Source organism: Triticum urartu, chromosome 5A (assembly GCF_056163025.1).
Source record: "Triticum urartu cultivar PI428250 chromosome 5A, HENAU_Tu73, whole genome shotgun sequence".
NCBI classification, from domain to species: domain Eukaryota; kingdom Viridiplantae; phylum Streptophyta; class Magnoliopsida; order Poales; family Poaceae; genus Triticum; species Triticum urartu.
The window spans coordinates 539,261,022-539,280,700 of NC_141877.1; the positions used below are offsets into that span (position 1 = coordinate 539,261,022).

The 19,679-nt window shown below is 43.8% G+C and overlaps 1 protein-coding gene and 1 pseudogene across 1 annotated transcript; one reads left to right on the forward strand and one right to left on the reverse strand.

The window, feature by feature from the left end:
* The first annotated feature begins 3,809 nt into the window (after positions 1-3,809).
* LOC125507302 (F-box/FBD/LRR-repeat protein At3g26920-like) lies at positions 3,810-7,550 on the forward strand (annotated as a pseudogene).
* A 4,616-nt stretch (positions 7,551-12,166) lies between these two features.
* Positions 12,167-19,141, reverse strand: LOC125556581 (uncharacterized). The gene is made up of 5 exons (XM_048719282.2): positions 18,882-19,141; positions 13,422-15,408; positions 13,163-13,234; positions 12,610-13,049; positions 12,167-12,461 (listed from the first exon to the last, which is right to left on the reverse strand). The coding sequence occupies exons 1-5, from the start codon at positions 19,109-19,111 to the stop codon at positions 12,410-12,412; spliced, it is 2,781 nt and encodes a 926-aa protein (XP_048575239.1). The 5' UTR covers positions 19,112-19,141; the 3' UTR covers positions 12,167-12,409.
* Positions 19,142-19,679: the final 538 nt, after the last annotated feature.

Here is a 19,679-nt window from a genome sequence, read left to right on the forward strand (position 1 = left end):
TTTGAGCGTTGGATTTCTTATGTTGAGATCTTTAAAATTAGATCCATGTTAATACATTTCAACGGTTTTTTAGAAAAAAAAGAACAAAAAAGTGCGGTGAATAAAGGAAAACCCAAAAAGGGTAAAAAGATGAATAAAAAGAGGGAAAACTAGAGTCCGAAAGCACGACTGCTGTTTTTCATGTTTTTTTGCTTCGAGAAGCATATTTTTTTTCTGAGAAGCACAACTCACTAGAGCAAATCTGTGCTTCCATGTGCTTCTCGTGAAAGTATAGTTTTTTCTTTCTTTCGAGAAGCACAAGCAAATCTCAACTTTTTTTAGAAGTACTAGCAAAAGAGCCCGTGCGTTGCAACGAGAGAGAAAACATAACACACGCTCTTAACTCAACAATCATCACTCAAGACCACAATAGGTCCATCTCTTCTATTTTTTCGAGGCATCATATTTTGTGTTGCCGCTTATCCTCCTTTTCACCCTCGCCGACGATGGCCTCGGTGTTCACACAAAACAACAAAAAACATGTGTTGAATATGGTTAATCCTAAGGCGTCTCTCTCTCCCTCTCTCCTCCCTCTCCCCCTCTCTCTCCCTCCCTCTCTCTCTCTCTCGCTTTCTCTCACTCTTGTGATGAGAAATCTGTTGTTTTCGCCTGTGACATTTTTCAGAGGTATGCATGTGTAGTTATTGATGTTTCCTTTTCCGTATATGGTTATAGTGGGGTGTTTATTTGCAATCCGGATCGCCGCCGGTATGAAAAAAACGAATCTTACGCTATAAATTATAAGTTTGCTTCCATAACAATATTTTAAAAATATTTAACAGGTAAAATTAACATCATATTTAGATTCCACACATTTTTCTAATAAAATTTCATATATAATATGTTAAAATCAAAGTTACGGTTTAAAAGATACAGATAATTTAGAAAATCATTTGGTTTGACTCAAATATATTCCAAAATAATATTTAAAAATACTTAATAGGTAAAAATAATCTCATATTCATATTCTACATATTTTTCTAATCAAATTTTATATATAACATGTTCAAATCGGAGTTACGATTTAAAAGATATGGATGATTTTAAAAAGCATTTGTTTGACTTAAATATGATTCACGGATGAATTATCTAAAACATCAGGTTTTCAAAAAATGTAAAATAGCGGTTCGGGTGTGACTTAAAACCAAACGACGGGTTGATTTCAAGAAAAGACAGGTACTTTTGTGTAAAATACAAAAATAACGATTCGTTTTAACTTAAAACAAGATTGCGGGTTGAATTCTTTGAAATAGAAGGATTTTTCTGAAAAATGCCATGACGGACGAAAGAAACCTAATTTGCTTTGTTATTAGGTAAAGATAAAGATAAAGATTGTTTCCGTGCTCCTTGTGGAAGCATTTTTTTTCTTTTCTGAGAAACAGAACTGATCTTCGCAATTTTGTTTTTGCTCAAAATGTAAAGAAAACATGGCAGAAACAGAAAGGGCAAAAAGGTCCATCTAAAACCCAAATACGTGCATAAAAAAATCAGAAGAAATGTCCGGGACGGGGATCGCACGCCCAGCTCCATTGCGGCAGACGGCGCCACGAGGGCTAGGAGGAGGACGACGACGAGGTCCAGGTCACGTGCAGCGTCTTCGTCGATTGCGCCGGTGACGCGTGCGCGGCGGAGCGGGTGAGGCGCCGGCCGGCTGCCGATCACTCGGGTAAGAGCTACAACTACCACCTACTGCTACTAGTGTGTGTGTCAGAGCTGAAGTATCTTCAGTCCCGCATCCCCTACGCACTTTGGGGGCAAGGCTGGTTTATAGATCCCGGCGTCAATTGGCAGGGTTAGCCACCAAGCGAAGGTAGCAGCAAGCAAGCTAGGGACGGTAACACTATTGATCTCTCATGTGCATCTATAATAGATTTCTGAGCACAGCATGTTCGTTTTTAAGCAGCATATTTAGCACTGTAGCTTGTATCGCTATATACTATTGATTTGTATGCTGTAGATCTCAAATGGATGTTATTGGTCAGAGAATTCTGCGGCTGATTTTCATATTATTATTCAGCCCACACCCCGCAATGGCACTGCTTCTTAATCCAAATCCAGGACAACAAACCTCTGAAAGCCATCACATCTATCAAATCAGTATGTGAACATAGCATGTTTTGCATCAGCATGTTGTTAGAGCTAACATTGATGATTTGGTTGCTTTGGTCATGCCTACAACCACTGCAATCAGCAGCATCACACATCTTGTTAGAAGTTTTGGAATCATGTGCCATGCATAAGTATCCAATGTGTGCGCAGGGACGAAGCTAGAAAAAATTGGCACTCGTGTCAGCCAGTACCCACTACATACTAAACTACATGAGGGAGATATAAATAAAACATACAAATCCGAAGATAATACAAAGAATGAAAATATGCAATCAGCAAACAATATGAGAAAAGCTTGCCATAGCCAGTAAACTCAAGAAATCACGTACATACAAATTAAGAAGAAAAAAATCTAAGAAAAAAATGGCTACTTTGGAGTTAGATTCGTAATTTCGAGAAACAGATGAACAAACAAAACATATCAGACTACCAAAAATGAATATCGTCAAGCGAAAATATAAAGTGACTCCAGACTCACATTTCCCTTCACGCCCTTTCACCTCTTTCTTTTACGAGAACATGAACTTTCACCTTCTTAAAGAGATCAGTCATGCCATCATTTGTAATGGAAGAAAATATATTTGTCCCCACATACGGAGTAGCAAATTAGTCAATCACTCATAATCTGCTCACCCATTTTGTTATGCAAAATATGGTTGCCAATATTAATTTTTTAAAAATCATCGACAATCAACAAAATTAGCACCAAATTTAGAAGTAGATGCACCAAATTTTGCGTATCTGCGTACGATCATGGTGTACCTTGCAGGAAACCTAGACTAGGGGACTTCCGTCAGCGACTATATTAGATTAAAATTGTGTCGTTGCCGCTGCGGCCGCCCGCCCGCCATCAAAACAAACTGTTGTTGATTCGCACTTGTGTTGTTCCACTGAGAGGTGAGAGAGATTGGAGATTTCTACGATTTTTTTTGGGTGCGAGAATTCAGGACCGAGGCGGCGAAGAGACGAATAGGCACATGGGACGTGCGACCTGCACGTACGGCCGCGTATATCGGAGGCCAAGCAGCGATCAGATCAATGTTTTGTGGGCTTTGTGTTGGCTACTTATTACCTTTTTGTTTGCACGACTGTAAATCAGGCTGACACTTTGGGCCTATGCTGCTTTTTAGCATCTGGGCTGGGTCAATCGATTTTTCTGGCTGGGGTCAAATGTAAAACTTGTTAAGCGTGTTAGAAGTAACGTCGAACCGCACTGGTGTCAGTTGACACCAGTGCTTGTACGGGGAACTCCGTCCCTGTGTGTGCGGGCCTGCTACTGCTAGTACGCTGCATGCGACGGGTTTAGCTATAAACATTTGGTCGTTTGAGTCACTTAAGTTTGTATATGTGTGAACGGTGTTCTTCAATGGCAGTATCTGAATAGTGAGTCGTTTTGTGTATTGCGCTGTGCATGCTTTATAGCTAAAGAAATGTCCAATTCCTAGACCAGATTTAATTTGTGTGTGAATATTCCGACGATTCTCTTGTGATGGGTTTACTTCTGTAAACTGTTTGCACTCCAGGCTCATTTAAATGACTACTCTCTGTTCTTGAATGAAAGATTCCAAGTTGAGGCGGAGAAAATGCTTGTCTTCTACTTGTGCTCTTCTTCAACAAATGTGTTCTTGATCTTTTATAGATTTATTTTGGCAGCAGTGGCCATGGACGATGTAGTGGGTTCCTTATCCAAGAAGTGGAGGCTGGACGAGCTGGAATCGCAAGAGCCCCCGATGAGCAGAGATGGAGGCAGCATTGACGATAATGCGAACCCCGACCTCATCAGCCGCCTTCCCGAAGAGATCGTCGGCAGCATCCTCTCCCTCCTCCCTACCACCAAGGGCGCCATGCAGACATCTGTTCTATCCTCCGGGTGGCGCCACCTTTGGCGTACTGCCCCGCTCAACCTTGTCATCGACCAGGCCCCATCAGCCAGGAGAGCAAGCGCATCACCGTCGTCTCCAAGATCCTTGCCGCACACTCTGGTCCTGCCCGCTGTCTCTTCTTCAACCAACCCGGTGGCATCTGCCTCCGCCGTGAGTTCTATGCCAAGTTCGACAGCTGGTTCCGGTCCTCTTCCCTCAATGGCCTTGAGGAGCTCTACTTGTATGGAGGTGATATGTTGCCGTGCCTGCTGCCATCGTCCGCCCTCCGCTTCGCATCCACGCTATGCATCGCCAGCATCGGCCACTGCGATTTTGCCTTGATTAATGATGCCCTTGCGCTTAGCTTCCCTCAGCTGAAGCAGCTCAAGCTCTATCGTGTCTCCATCTCGGAGGTGACCCTCCACCACCTGCTTGCCGGCTGCACTATGCTACAGAGCCTTGATCTTCGATGGATCCGTGGGCCCAGCAGCATCCGGATCATCTCGCCGACTGTCCGAAGTATTGGCATATCTGTTTGTGACTACTACGATGAAAAGCTTGTGTTCCCGGAACTTGTTATTGAGGATGCACCTTGCCTTGAAAGATTGATCCCACATGGTTTAAGGGGTGGTCCAAGGACAATCAGGGTCATCGCAGCGCCAAAACTGGCAGTGTTGGGCTACCTGTCTAGGCTAATCTCCGAACTTGTTATTGGAACCATAAGGGTTAAGGTAGACCAAGTCTTGTTCTTCTAGAAACTTGCATGATGAATTTGTCTATTTCCTATTTGCATCGCAGTCTTTGTTTTCTCGATGTCCCATGTGTATCTTTTTTTCCAGGAAATGATCCCTATCATGTTCACCACGACGGTACGCACAGTAAAGGTCTTGGTTCTACAATCTGTCGGCCCTAATCTGGATGCAATTGTTGCATTCCTTAAATGCTTTCCCTGCATGGAGAAGCTGTACATTCAGGTGAAATATCTTTCTTGTTAAATGTTAGCCACTCCAGCAGAAAGTGTAAAATTACATGGATTTAAACCTAGTTTCAACTTCATCAGTCATACATCTCTTTAGATACCTAGCTTGGACATATAGTACATTTCTGGTAAAAGATTTTATTGTCAATTTCCCCAGATTTTACTATGACAAATCTAGTGGTCAAAACTGCCTAGACTAGAGGAGACCTTGAACTTAGAAGCAATCTGTGTTTTAAAGTTAAAGGGGGTAGGGGGGTGGGGGGGGGGGGGGGACTATATTGTTCAATAATCCTCACTTACACATCATGCAACTAATCGGATGTGGTTAATTGCCAGCTATCATAAACTTACTCTTTTATTTCCTACAAAAACAATACTGTTTCTACTTCTATCAAGTACTTCCACCGTTCCTAAATATAGGTCTTTCTAAAGATTTCAATACGGATAAGTGAATCTACACTTTAAACTACGTCTATATACATCCGTAGGTAGTCCATGTTGAAATCTCTAGAAAGACTTACATTTAGGAATGGAGGGAGTAGTATCTAAACTTAAATTTTCTTTTTGCAGTCACTTCCTAGAAGAGTAATTGACAAAAAACTACCACATTTCATGTATCCGTCCCACAGAACTACCACATTTTGAAAATTGACCAAAAACTCTAGATTAGTGCTAATTTCGTGACAAAAAACTACCAAGTTGAGTTGATGACCGTTTTTATGATTTAAACCTGTTTATGACATGTAGGACCAGCAGCAAAGTCAACTCTGTTTATTTTGACCGTGAAGTTAACCGTTATGACAAATGGGACCAACACGTCATCATCAACCTTCTTTTTCCTCCCCTCCTTCTCTATTTGACATTTCAACAAGCACCTTATGTGCATCGGGCAGCACCACCGTGCCGACGCGTCGACGCCTGTGAGCAGCGGCAGCCCGTGGCACCGGCGACCTTCCTCCTCCTCCTCCTGCTCCCTGCTCCCTGTTAAGTGACAGCGCCCCTGCCTACTGATGCACTGCTGCTGCCCCGCTCCGCTAGCTCCGCCCACTGCCGCGCTCGCCTGCCGACAGCGCCCAGCCCCGCCCCGCTAGCTCCGCCCACTGCCGCGCTCTCCTGCCGACAGCGCCCAGCCACGCCCTGCTAGCTCCACCCATTGCCGCGCTCCCGCCGTCGTTGATGCTCACCATGGCCGGAGCACCACTGCCGCCCGCGCTCGCCTTCTTTTGGCCGTGCCCGCGCCGCACCCCTGCGCCTCGCCTTGCCCCCACCGGCGCGTGCTTCGGCCGCCGCCACCCGTCCGAGGAGCGGTGACGCATGGGATGCTGCTCCAGATGGTGGTGTAGGGGAGCACATGAAGTGTTTGTTAAAATGTCAGACGGAGAAAGAGGAGGAAGAAGAAGAATGACATGTGGGCCTGACCTGTCATCACGGTCAACATGACAGTCAAAATAAATGGAGTTGACGATTTCCGCCATGTCAGCCCTGACAAACGGGCCCCTCCTGTCATAAATGTGTTTAAATCGTCTAAACTGGCCATTTTGTGAAAGTGGTAGTTTTTTGTCACAGAATTAGTACTAATCTGAAGTTTTTGGTCAGTTTTCAAAATGTGGTAGTTCTGTGGGACGGATACGTGAAATGTGGTAGTTTTTTGTCAATTACTCCTTCCTAGAAAGGACATGACAAAAGTTCAGCAACATGACACACTTGTTGATCCTATCGAATGCCTTGACCTTCATCTCAGAGCAATCGTAGTGAACATGTATCAAGGCTTGGGACCAGATGTTAACTTTGCAAAGTTCTTTGTTCTGAACGCAAAGGTGCTCAAGGTAATGAAATTTGTTGTCTATGGTAGTAACTGCAATGAGCAATGGATGGCTGATCAGCATAGAGAGCTACAACTGGATAGCAGGGCTTCTGGAGATGCTCGGTTTGATTTTGTGAGATATAATGGTGAGTGCACGTTTTCCAATATGAAGCACACACATGATATGTGGATAGATGATCCCTTTGATAGCTCACTGTGTAAATGTTGTTCACCGGTTTGATGCCTTTCGAAGAGATGCCTGTTTATCTTGTCATCTCTTTGGTTCCAGACATTCTGATGTGTTTTATATAATGAGCTTCTGCTTAGACAACTTTCTACTACCTTCTGGCATATGCCAACATGTTTGTTTGGAATTGCAAATGAAATAGCCATGTCTTGGTTTGCTCAAGTGTTGGGGAAAATCTGGGAATTACTAGACATTTCAATGTGGAATGCAGTGTTTTGTTTTGCTTAAGTCTTGGGCAAGATCTGGGATTTTATGGTCTATTAAAGTGTATCTAAAACAGCTACTCCATCCGTATAGTGTCAAAAAGGTTCTTGTATTATGGGATGGAGGGAGTATGTTTTATTTTGCCAAAGTTCTGGGGAAAATCTTGGAATTATTTTACCTTGCCCTGTATATCTAAAACAGCCGAAGTGGTTTGATGCTGTGTAGTATCTTTTCATTATGACAGTTCAACGAGTTGTCCTTTTTATATAATTGTGACGACACACTTTGCTAATTGTGTTAGGTTGAAAGCCTGCTAAAATACAATTCTGAAGGTAAGTAAGCTAAGCATGCATGCATGCTTTCTGTCTGCGATCTGACCCGGGACAGCCCTTCCAGCCACAGGCACATGTTTAAATTTTGAGGCGCCGCTCTGGCCACTAATTCAAATCCTACTTTTGCCTGTCCCCCATAGTGTTTCTGACGTGCAATTGTGTACTTGACCTCTCTTCTTCACCCCGACGTGCATTTGTGTACCTTTTTTTTGAAATAGAAACAAAAGATTTGCCTCATCAATTAATTAAGAAGAAAATTGCCCAGTTAATTAACGGAAAACCGATACAAATAGACCACATGTGGACTACTTGCTAAGAAAAAAACTCGATAACTCCACGGTCGACCCGGCAAACATACATAATGCGCAGCAACCACAATCTCTCACACTTCTACGTCACAAAGAAACCCCCAACCTAACCAAACCATGGTTGAAGACAACAGACAACACCAAATCCACGAAGACGAGCCAATCCGAGATGGTGGTCGAAAAGACTGAGAATCATCCATTAAGCAGTTGTGGACGCCTTATTAAGGGTGTCACTCTTCTTGCCTATGCTTGCGAGAGCCTTTTTCACCTTTTTTATTTAGCCCGTAGAAAACTCCTCCGCTAAAAGGCAAGCAATCGCCTTGCCAGACCCAAGGCTAGCTACCTCCAAGGAGGCGAGCAAGCCGCAAATCTTTTTCTTGAAGACCACCTCATCAATACGTGCCAACATACCTTCATGGTCAAGAACGGGCGACCGGATGGACTTTAACGCCTCAGAATGAGGTGCCAAAGCACCTACCTCATCAACCTCGGCACCCACAGACGTCACCTTGTCCCTCACAGACACCGCCACAAGAACATAATCAGCCACGGGTACCACCGACACGAAGGACTCTCGCGCCTCCAGTTGCCCACATGCAGAGGTGAACCCTATAGTTGCGCCTCAAAATTAGGTGCACCTACCTCATCAACCTCGTCACCCACATACATCACATGCCCGATCTCCTTCAGAAGCAGCATTGAAAGAGGTGAAGTGGGCTCGCCACAACGCTCCTGCAGCTCGGGCATAATCTGCAGCACTGGAGTCACGACTGCGTCGATGACTTCATTCCCAGAGGCAGACAGCAGCACAGGCCTTGATTCCAAAATGTTCGTGACCTCATTTCTTTGTGATTTTAAATTTTTTGTGAATTCAAGAAAATGTTTGAGAATTCAAAAATTGCTCACAAAATTTCCAGAATGTTGAAAAAAACAATACAAACATGAAATCAATTTTTTTCACGAATTAAAGAAAATGTACATGATTTAAAAAAAACTTGCAAATTTATTCATGAAATTCAGAAAATGTTTCTGGATTCGATGTTTTTTTCAATATTTTTTGTGAAATCAAAACATCTGTGGATTCAAAAAATATTCATGAATTTTCAAAATGTCTGCAAATTTTAAAAACTATTCATCAATTTCAACAAACGGCCGTGGGCACCGAGATTCTCTAGGAGCTTTGCGTGCAGGCTTATTGTGTGCCCTCCATCATCCGCGTAGGTTATCTTCGTGACTAGCCGCAATGTTTGTTGGTGCAAAATTTGTTCTTGTAGTAGGGCTTGCATCCTCGTCCTCTCCTATTGGTCCTTCAGGTCTGGGGAGATCATCCTTACTATCGTCTCCATATTTTGCACGGTGATCTCTTGTAGAACCACATTTATCTCGCACCCACTAGTTAGCACCGCGAGATTTGTCTCCCATCCACTAATTAGGGCATGTACAATGGTGACATATGGACACATATGCCCCATGACAAAAAGTAATTTGAGGCATCTATATTTATTTTTTCTCCCTAATGCAAGCTACTATTAGTGGGCCTCATTAAGAAATAGAAAATAAAGACTCTAGTAAACATGCATCTCTACTTTCACTCTAATCTTTTCAGCTTTTGTCACCGGACCACACTTTTTCTCTTCAAGCACCCGCCTCCTGGAGAGAATCCCGTTTTCCTATCTGAACCTACTTTATGTCATATCCGATCCTACATGGCATACGAGGCATCACCTTGAGACTATGCATTATACATGCCCTTAGCACAACTAGTGCTTCGGTGGCTGCCTCCGAGAGGTTCAATTGTTCCGCGAAAGTAGATCATCTAGATCAAGATCTTGCATGACTACGACCTGCACCCATGACGGCAGAACCTGATCCTAGGTCAAGTGCTTTTATCAAGGTCCTTGTCGGTACAGAGAACTGAGGGAAGCTTGGATCTTCCAATAGAATATTCTTCTTCTTGATAGACGACTTAATCTGCTCCAGCTTCTTGCTGGTGGTGTACCTTTTTTAGGGGATGCTGGTGGTGTACCTGAGAAGCAATAACTTTTTGGCTTTTTAGATGGTTTTTTCAGGTTTTTTTTGGCTTCTCAGTTTTCCACCGAATTTTCTTAACTTTTCGACATTTTCTTTTAGGAAAAATATGGGAAAACGTGTTTTTTTTGCTTCAGCGAGAGACACGACAGTGCCTCTCGAAAAAAAATACATTTTCTTCTTTTTTTCCTTCCGCGAGAGGCACAGCCGTGTCTCTCAGGAACGAAAAATGTGTTTTCTTTCTTTTTTCCCTTTTGGAAACGAAAAAAATGCGTTATTTTTTTCTTTCGCGAGAGGCATGGATTTGGTTCCGTGAGAGCCACGGGTTTGCTTCCGCGAGAGGCACGGGGGTGCCTCTTTCAGAAAAAAGAAAAAAAGTGCGCTCCCGGTTTAATTTTTTTGTGAAAAAACTTCGTCAAAATCTACCAACATGAGATCTAGTTTTAAAGATCTCGATGCGAGGAATCCAACAATGAAAATGGTTCGAGATTTGGACGCATGGTTTAAGAGAGAAAATATTTTGAATAAACGGATCACGAAAAAAGAAAAAACTATCAGGTTGCGACAAGTGAAGCACACATGTTCAGTTCGCACTTGTGCCATAACTTTGAGGGCTCATTTGGTTGCTGAGGATGGAAAACCCAGGGTAGCAATCACCGGGAGAGATTTTTCCTGTGCTCATGGCATCCCCTCTGGGCATCACGGGGAAGGGCAGGGAAGTTTGACAAAGATCGTGGGCATGAGGGAGCAGACGAGGTCGTAGGCTTTGCTGCTTGAGAGAGGAAGGTGTTGGAGGACGCGAGGGGATCCGCGAGACGAAGGAAGTTTGCTTTCGCACGAGAGAGATGGGGTTTCGTCCCCGATGTCCGCAGTCGTGGATTCTCCCCCCGTGGATATGTCGTGGATTGGGCCAGGATATCCCCGTCCGATGAACTTCCAAACTGACTGCCGAATAATCCGGGGTTCGATTGGCCGGTGCTTTCTCCGCCCAGGGATAAGGCCGGGATCCCGGGGGGAATCGGGGGAACCAAACTAGCCCTGAGAGTTGGGAGTGACCTTTGTAAATAGTGCTCCTTAATTAGTGATTTCGTCATGTTCGGTTCGCTGTGTCTCAAAAGGTAAAACAAATTAAAGAAACATTCTGACTTGGGCCAGCAACAGCAAGAGGCCTAATACCCAAGCACCTGGGCAGGCCCATGACCAGTCAATCGTCGCGGCTTGGGCTCAAACCGGACGAGAAACCCTCACCGCCGGGACGGGGGCGGGGATCGCACGTCCAGCTCCATCACGGCGGACGGCGACGCAAGGGCTAGGAGGAGGACGACGACGAGGTCCAGGTCACGCACAGCGTCTTCGTCGACTTCGCCGGCCGGCTGCCGACCGCTAGGGTAAGAGCTGAAGTGTCTCTAGTACATTACTCCCTCCGTTTTTATTTAGTCCGCATATTAGCTTTGGTCAAAGTCAAGCTTTGTAAGTTTTGACTAAGTTTATATACAAAAATATTAATATATACAATAAAAAAATCAATACCACTAGATTCATTATTGAATGTACTTTCACATCATATAGATTTGTTATGGTAAATGTTTATATATTTTTCTATAAACTTGGTCAAACTTTGCAAAGTTTGACTTCGGTCAAACCTAATATGCAGACTAAATAAAAACAGAGGGAGTACTTACTTTGGGGCAAGGCTGGTTTATAGATCCCGGCCTTACTAATTAGCAGGGTTATCCACCAAGCGAAAGTAGCAGTAGAGCAAGGTAGAGCCGTAGAGACAGTATCCTAGTGATCGCTCATATGCATCCAAATCCAATGTAGATTTCTCAGCTCCTGTAGTTTGATAACAGCTATCGGTCAAAGAAGTCTGCGTCTGTTTTTTTTTTCAATTCTGTTCCCAACACTACTCCAATCTGTTAGAACTCTTTTCGTATGAAGTGAAATGTGCCATTTGCATGGGACCCATCGCTAAATGATGTATGAATTGCATAGAATCGATGGGATTTGAACACGGCTACTGAATCCAATTAACCAGTGAGCTACATTGGCTCTTTTGGTCGTATACTTACCCTGTCTAAAATCGTATGTTGTTCCCGAATTCCAGATGCCTTAATTTGAATATGACCAAAAATAAAATAAAAACTTCATCCGACATTTCTGAAATATGCCTTTATTCGGAATTTCGTGAAATTTCAGTCAAAAAAGCAAAATGGGCAAAATCTGAAGTGGTAAAAACAACATTTTGTTTCTTTTATTGAAAGGCTTCCACAAAACAGTGAATTCATAAAAAATTACAATTTTGAAAAACTAAATAAAGAAGCTGCTCACCAATTGTTCATGCCAATAGACTTGCACCGACCAAAAACCACAACCACACTTAGACATGAGCTGAAGTTCAATAAACAAATACATTAAGATACTCTTGCTTGAAATACAAATCACAACCATAGACACACAGTCGACATGCTTCATGCCAAAAGCAACGAAACGATATGAGTTAGGCGACCAAAACAGTTATGGTGTCTGCACGTGCTCCGTAGTAGTGTGATCTGCAAAGGACATGCAACGAAATCATCTTAGACGTCATCGCAGCTATCTTGGCAACTGCAGCTCATCATACTGCTAGAGCAAAAATAGTACTGAAATATCATAAATGTTAATCAACAATTTTGTAATGGGGAAAAAGAGAAATAGTACCTTTGTTCGAAATGGGGGCAGAGCTCAAGCTGTTTCTTTAATTCACTCACAAGAGAAGGGATGCATGATATGTCCTTACCACCAACCCCAACACCGCAGAGGAACAGCTCAAATCTCTCAGCTCTTCCAGCAGTGTTTGCCACTTCTTTCAGCTGCTCATACACTCCACATTGTAGGAATATTTCTCTGTAGTTGCTGTTCTTTTGTACCATCCAGGTCATGAGTTCAAGTGTAGATCGCCTTATGCTAGGAAAATCGGTAGTTGTATACTTGTACAATTCGAGTATTTTGTTAAGCTTCATGACCAATGTGTCCAGAGTAAGATTGGTACCCTCTAGTGTTTTGGCAAAACCACATGCATTCAGGCCTTTGCAAATCTGGAAAGTGAGGCCTATAAAACTCTCAAGCACCTTTCCCGATTCAACCCAAGGGCCATCATTCTTTATGGACATACATAATATATTCAACAAAAGAAGAAGAAGTTATTTTGAAGGAAAAAAAATCAGTAATTCAAGCCAGCTACAGGTGAAGTACAAAAGATGTGCTTTCTTACACGAGATAAGTTTTCACTGGTACATGCTGAACGCTCCAACTTGGCCACCTCATCAACTATGGCATTTAGCACCTGATCATTTTACAAACAAAAAGAAAAATATCATTTTTGCCGAATCACTGCTCTGAAATACTCCATATATGCAAATTTGCAGTCCAAGGAAAACAAAGGTGGTCGGGGCACGAAAATGAGGCAGAACATGTAGATTACAGGCTGTGCGTAAAGAAATAGAAAAAAAGAGTTAATTAAACAAAGTTACCTCTGGCAGTGCTCCGTCTATTACTGGTATGTGATGAGTAGAATTTGCTGTCACTCCATGGGCACGCAGATTCTGTAGGAGCTTTGCATGCAGGCTTCTTGTGCGCCCTCCACCCTCAGCACAGATTATCTTCTTGACTACCCGCGACGTTTCAGGGTGAAGATTGCGTTCCTGTAAGCGGGCCTGCATCCTCCTCCTTTTCTCCTCTCGGTCCTCCTGGAAGAGCATCCCCACTATTGTCTTCATCTCATCCTCAGCGATCTCTTGTAGGACGGCCGCGGCATTTTTCTCACATCCACTAGTTAGCACAATTAGTGCTTTGGCAGCCGCCTCACAGCGGTTCTCCTGCTCCGCTGAAAGTAGATCATCCAGATCAAGATCTTGCACGGCGATCTGCTGCTTCTGCATCCATGATGGCAAAATTTGATCCAGGCCAAGTGCTCCTATGAAGGCCGTGGTCGGTACAGAGAAGCTTGGATCTTGCAGAACATTCTTCTCCTCGATGGACGACTTAATCTGGTTCAGCTGATCCCTGGTAGTGTACTCAAGAAGCAGTAACTTGGCAGCCACTTTGGTGATATCTACGTGTGGCTCCTTGGAGAGAAGACACTCCTTGAGCTTCCTTATGATCTGAGGTGATCCCCCAATCTCTTGCTTTTGATCTTCATTCAGTGCTAAGCATGCTATGACTCTTGCTGCTCCCACGTGCTCCAAGATTGTCCCGCTGTCGGTCAGGAGGTTCATATATTTTGCGGCCTTTTCCCTGAGGCCCTTCCCAACATCACCAGGCTTGGCAACCAGCTTGCTCAAGATTTTGAGCGACATGCCAACAATAATCTGTTGGTCAATCATCTGTATGGCAGTGGGAGGGATGTCCTCTTCTCTTTCAAGCAGAGGAATAATCTCTTGTTCAATCCAAGAGTCGGAGATGCTGCTGCCACGCCCACGCTGGTTGAGGTTGGTGAGGTCTATGATCTTGGGCAGTAGATCACTGAGGTCGCCCTTGGCCTGCCGACAGTTCTGTTGGTTATCTGTGAGCTTGTCTAGGATGCGCAAGCCAAACCAGACGAGATCCACATCCATGTTGCTTGCCGTCTCCACCAGGGAAGAAGAGATGAGAGACATGGCTTGAGGACAAGTGTCGACCGGAATGTCTGGAGCTAGTTTGAGAACTACTCTTGCAGCATGGCCTCTCATTTCCTTCTCGTCTGGTGTCCTAACCAAGCCTAGCACCCCGACCAGCCTCCCCAAAGAGTCAGCGTCGAGAGATGCTCGAAGCCTCGTGAGGGCCAGGCTGTTGTACTCCACTGATCTGAGGATGCGGTCCATGGCTCGGATCCCAACCAACTGGTCATCCACAGTGGAGTCAGACACCACCAACTTCATGGCGAAGGTGATGAGGTTCATCTTGAGGGTGGTGCGCACATTCCCAGTGATGAACTCTAGGTAGTTATCACTCAGGTAGCGGTACATTATTTCTCGGCCGGACGACCCAAATAATCTATACTTGACTCTGATGTGGAACCCTAACAGCGAATCCGGGCTCAGCCGCATGATGATGAAGATGATGCTCTGGGCGAGCACCAGCCCGTAGAAGATGTTCAGGGACAGCCTGATGTTCTGGTGGTCCGCCGCGTCTCTGTCCTTGGGGTCCACGTAGTCCTGCTTCTTGAGACGCCCAAAGGACACGGCAATGCATATGGCAACAGCGGCGATCTCGACCAGCCGCATGACCACAAGGATGACCACCCCGAGGCATCTTTTGGACATGGTCAGCTCCTCAAAATGTTTATGTTTTCTAACCTGCAGCCTGTTTCTTCTCGTGCCTCTAGACTGGTTTTGTTGTTGTTGTTGATAATGCTGGATTCTTCTTCTCCACAAACTGGGTTGTTGCTCCTTCTTATCTGCCGACTTCAAAGCGTCTATCAGCAATCCTGGTGTGCGTATGAAAATTTGGTATGTGGGATCCTCGTAACCACCCAGGACCCTGTCAATCCATTGTGAGTTGAGTCGCCACTCTTACAAATACATCTATATATAATTACTAGAGAAACCCTCGTCGCTAACAGCATATCACATCAGCTTGACCTGACGCTGATAGGGCTAATGTCGCCGGGTTTTGAGCTTACCATCACCATTGGGTCCAGCTAAAATCTCACGGCAATCATGGTTTACCGATATCAGTAGCTATTCTGAAACAATGGCTATAGTTAAGCCATTGATCTCAGCTTGGCTCGGTAGCGATAATAATAGTGCAATCAGTTTTTTTTTTTGAGACAACCGCGCGAAACTTTATTAACCCGTCACAATGTTTACAGGGATGAAGGGAAGATCTCCTGGATGGCCTAACCAAACATGGCGGCCTAAACCAAGAGTAAGAGAATGTTTCGCTAGGCTGTGAGCTTCAAAATTTGAGCTCCTAAATTCATGAACTATATCACATGAAATATAAGATGAAGATCTAACTGACACTTCCTTCAAAACCGCTCCATAAGAAGCACGGCTGTCACCTTTCAAATCATCGATCACCACCTTGCAATCCGAAGCAATATGGACACGTCGAATGTACAGATCATCAGCAAGTGCCAACGCTTCCCTTATAGCCAACGCTTCAAGTGTGGGTGGATCATCAATGTGATGATAACTTGATCACCCACTATCTAAGGGCATCGTTACTCCTATTACCCAACCTACGCACGAGCTTTGGGCCGGCCCATATGCAGGGCATGGCCCCCTTGTTTTTTGTGTTTTCTTTTCTGTTTTTGTTCTGCTACTTAAAAGAATGTTTGGGATTTAAAAAAATTGAATTTTAAAAACTGTTACACAATAAAAAAATCTTCATGAATTTGACAGATGTTCCTAGACGTTAAAAAATGAAATTAAAATTTTCATTAATTTGATTATTTTTTCTGAATTTCAGTTTTTTTGCGAATTTGAAAAATGTGTTCCGAATTTCAAGAAAATGTTCGCAAATTTGAAATATGTGCCTGGATTAAAAAATTATTCATGACTGATAAAAATAGTTTTGAATTCAAAAAATATTCGTAGATTTCATAAATTGTTTGTGAATTTGAAAATATGTCCCTGGATTTAAAAAATAGTTCATTATTCTGAAAAAGTTCCAAATTCAAGAAACGTGCATTCTTTTATGAAATTTTTTCGGATTTGAATTTTTTTCATGAATTTGAAAAAATGTAATTCCAAAAATTATTTATGCATTTGATTTTTTTCTATTAAAAAACTAGAAAAAACTTAAAGAAAAAGTAAAAACAATTTGAGAAGATTCTAAAACCTTCCCAAAACTAGAATGGGAGTGTTCCTAAAACATCTACTGCACTTCTATTTCACCCCGTTCAACACAGAGTAAATAAGTGGGCCGACCCAGAAAAGAGGGGACACGGCTAGGGGATTTAAGTTTGGTGGTTATCCACCGACCTATGCGACAAATAGGATTCGCCGTCCAGCTAGCCCAAGTCATCCCTTCTTATTCTTCTGTAATTATCTTACGGTGTTGAGATCATCACCCTCTCTTCCCCTTTCTTTATTTTATTTTCACTTAGCCGAGCCCAACGGCTGGGTGTTGGCTTGATGTACATATGTGATCCTGGGGCATCACTAGTTGGTAGATGCCCCTTGGATGGGCCTCCTAGATGGGGCGCGCAAGGGCTAGCCGCATGTGAAAAGCACAATTTGTGCTTCATGCAGTGAGACGCTAGTTATAGGGAATCACATGTGTCCTCCATGGTGGAGCATAAGTGTGTCCGCGCAGAAGCACAACTGTACTCCTCGTGAAGCACAAGTGCGGGAGCATAAGTCCATTATGCTGGAGCATGTAATGCACTACACGGGAGCACACAAGTGCAGTACATGAGGAACACGCAATCACTACACAGAGGGAGTGCAATTACACTATCACTGGGAGTACAAGTTCACTACAGTAGAGCACAAGTTACATAAAGAAAGAGTTTGTTGAAACCTATCAATGTATGATCTAGCTTTGAAGATCACAACGAGTAAAACAATGATGAAAAGGTTCGTAATTTGGATGGCAAGTTGAAGAGATGTTTCATTTAAAGAAACGGATCTAGCAAAAAAAAGACAGTACCAACCCTCTTCATCACCCTCGCATGGCAAACAAATCCACCACCAGAGGGGTTGGGGGTACCCTTTGCAAGAGTTTCTTTCCTTTTTTGTGAAAGAAAGTTACTCTTTAACTAGTGATTTCGTACGCGGAAACATATGAAATCTGGCACATGACATACGTTAATATGAAAATTCCTTCCAATCTATTTAAAATTTGAATTCCCATGGAGAGTTGACTTCCTAGGTGTGAGGCCCAAATTAAGTTTTTGTACGAATTAAGATGATTTTCAAATTATCAAATTATGAGAAGAGCAAATGACCTCTCAAGAATGCGTCATCGAGTCATAAATGTTGAATCATAGATGGGCTTTGGCCCATATAAGACAACAATTCTTGATTAATCTTCAAGGCCTATGTAGGTGAGTGGTGAGAAATTTAGTACCACCTTACTAGTTGAGACCCTTAATAAGGGTTGATCTACCACATGCCATTCAGAGTGTGAGAAGATGAGTGGTACACGCGCACTCCTCCACCTGCCTCGCGCGAGTCGTGTTTCGTGAATGAACCGAGCTCATATTTATGCGCTTTATTTTTGCCGGTCAAGAATGGTTAATTAATTCCAGATTAATTAACGAGTCGCTAAGGGAAGTGCCACTTTCCAAGACGAGCTCATGCCCATCTACCCGACGACCTATATACGAAGGCATTGACCAATGCAGCCAACACACTCACTCCCTCCTCGCGCAACCCTAGCCGTCCTCTACTATTCCTCTCACTATGCTGTATCCGGCGATCCCATCCTGATGACTGTGTGCACGGTTGGTCAGGAGAGTAGGTGTCTCCGAAACCCTGTCCTTCGAGATCTTGCTCGGGAGAGGGACAGTAAGGTTTTTGAGGAACGTTTCGGCGTGGCTGCTCCCGATTTTTTCCCATCTCCATCATCTGCTTGGACTACTTCCCCTGCATTGGCTTCATGGTCAATGACAACAATGACAAGAAGAAGGCTGCAGGAGAGGCTGAAGCCGCTGCTTCTGCTGCAGCCTTAGCCTGGCCTACTGGAGGGTATGATTTGTTCATCCCCTACTTGCTCGTTCATGTGCTAGCCGTATATATTATGTTCATAGATGATCCGGTTCTATGCTACATACGTGCTCACATATTTACTATCGATATTTACTCATGGATTAGATTACCGACAATGTGCTAATATTTTCAGCAATAAACACCCTACGAAAAACACCTCCAATCGACATGTTCTATCACTAAACTAAGCATGGATAGCTAAGCGTGCTGCCACCCGCCAGCCTAAATATTTGGTGATTTTGTGACGTATAAAATTTAAAATAGAGAGGACGAGACGATATTTTGTATACGTACCCGATTGATTCGACGAAAGCGATGATGGTGACGTACCAAAAGTCCTGCTTTTTAATGAGGACCGCGAATCCACCGAGCAGGACAACAGTCGCCCAGATGGTCGCCAGCGTGCCCAGGCCGTTCATGGCCTTGGAAACGAATGCCTTGCAGAGAATGGCGAGGTTGAGCCATTCTTCTGGCAGCAAGGTCGCCTCCTCCTCCTTCTCACGAGCAGCGGGGGAATCCACCATGGTTTCTAGCTTGGGTGACCAGCAGCTTGCAACCGCGCACAACACTAATGTTCACGTACATACATATATAAGGGTGCAGGTTTTGCATCTACGACGAGCTGTCAAGGTGGGTCTTTTTCTTTTGTAGCTTACAAGCTATTTTGGATCAATACGAGAGACGAAAACGCAAGCAAAGATTAAAGGGGACTTCATGTGCGACAAAGAGCACCGCCCTCCTCTGGTCCCTAATCTAACAGGACGAATGGAAATGATCACAGTCATTTAGGCCTGTCCTGTACCGTGATATGTACAGATGCCTCGACATGGCTTTCGGAAAATCACCAGGACACGGAAATCAAGGGTTCCACCCAACAAAAGAGGAGGCAGCTTGTTCTCCACTTATTATTGTTGTAATGATCCTTCACTCACGGTGCCACATCGAGTAGTTCTAGATCCAGGATTTGGTGACAAGCGGAGGAAACTTGGCGGAGAAGAAGAACCAGCATGAAATAGGTTGAGTTCAACTCCGTTTCAGATTAATGTCTAATGTCTCTCACACTGCTTAATACTTTTTTTAGAGGGAGAGGGT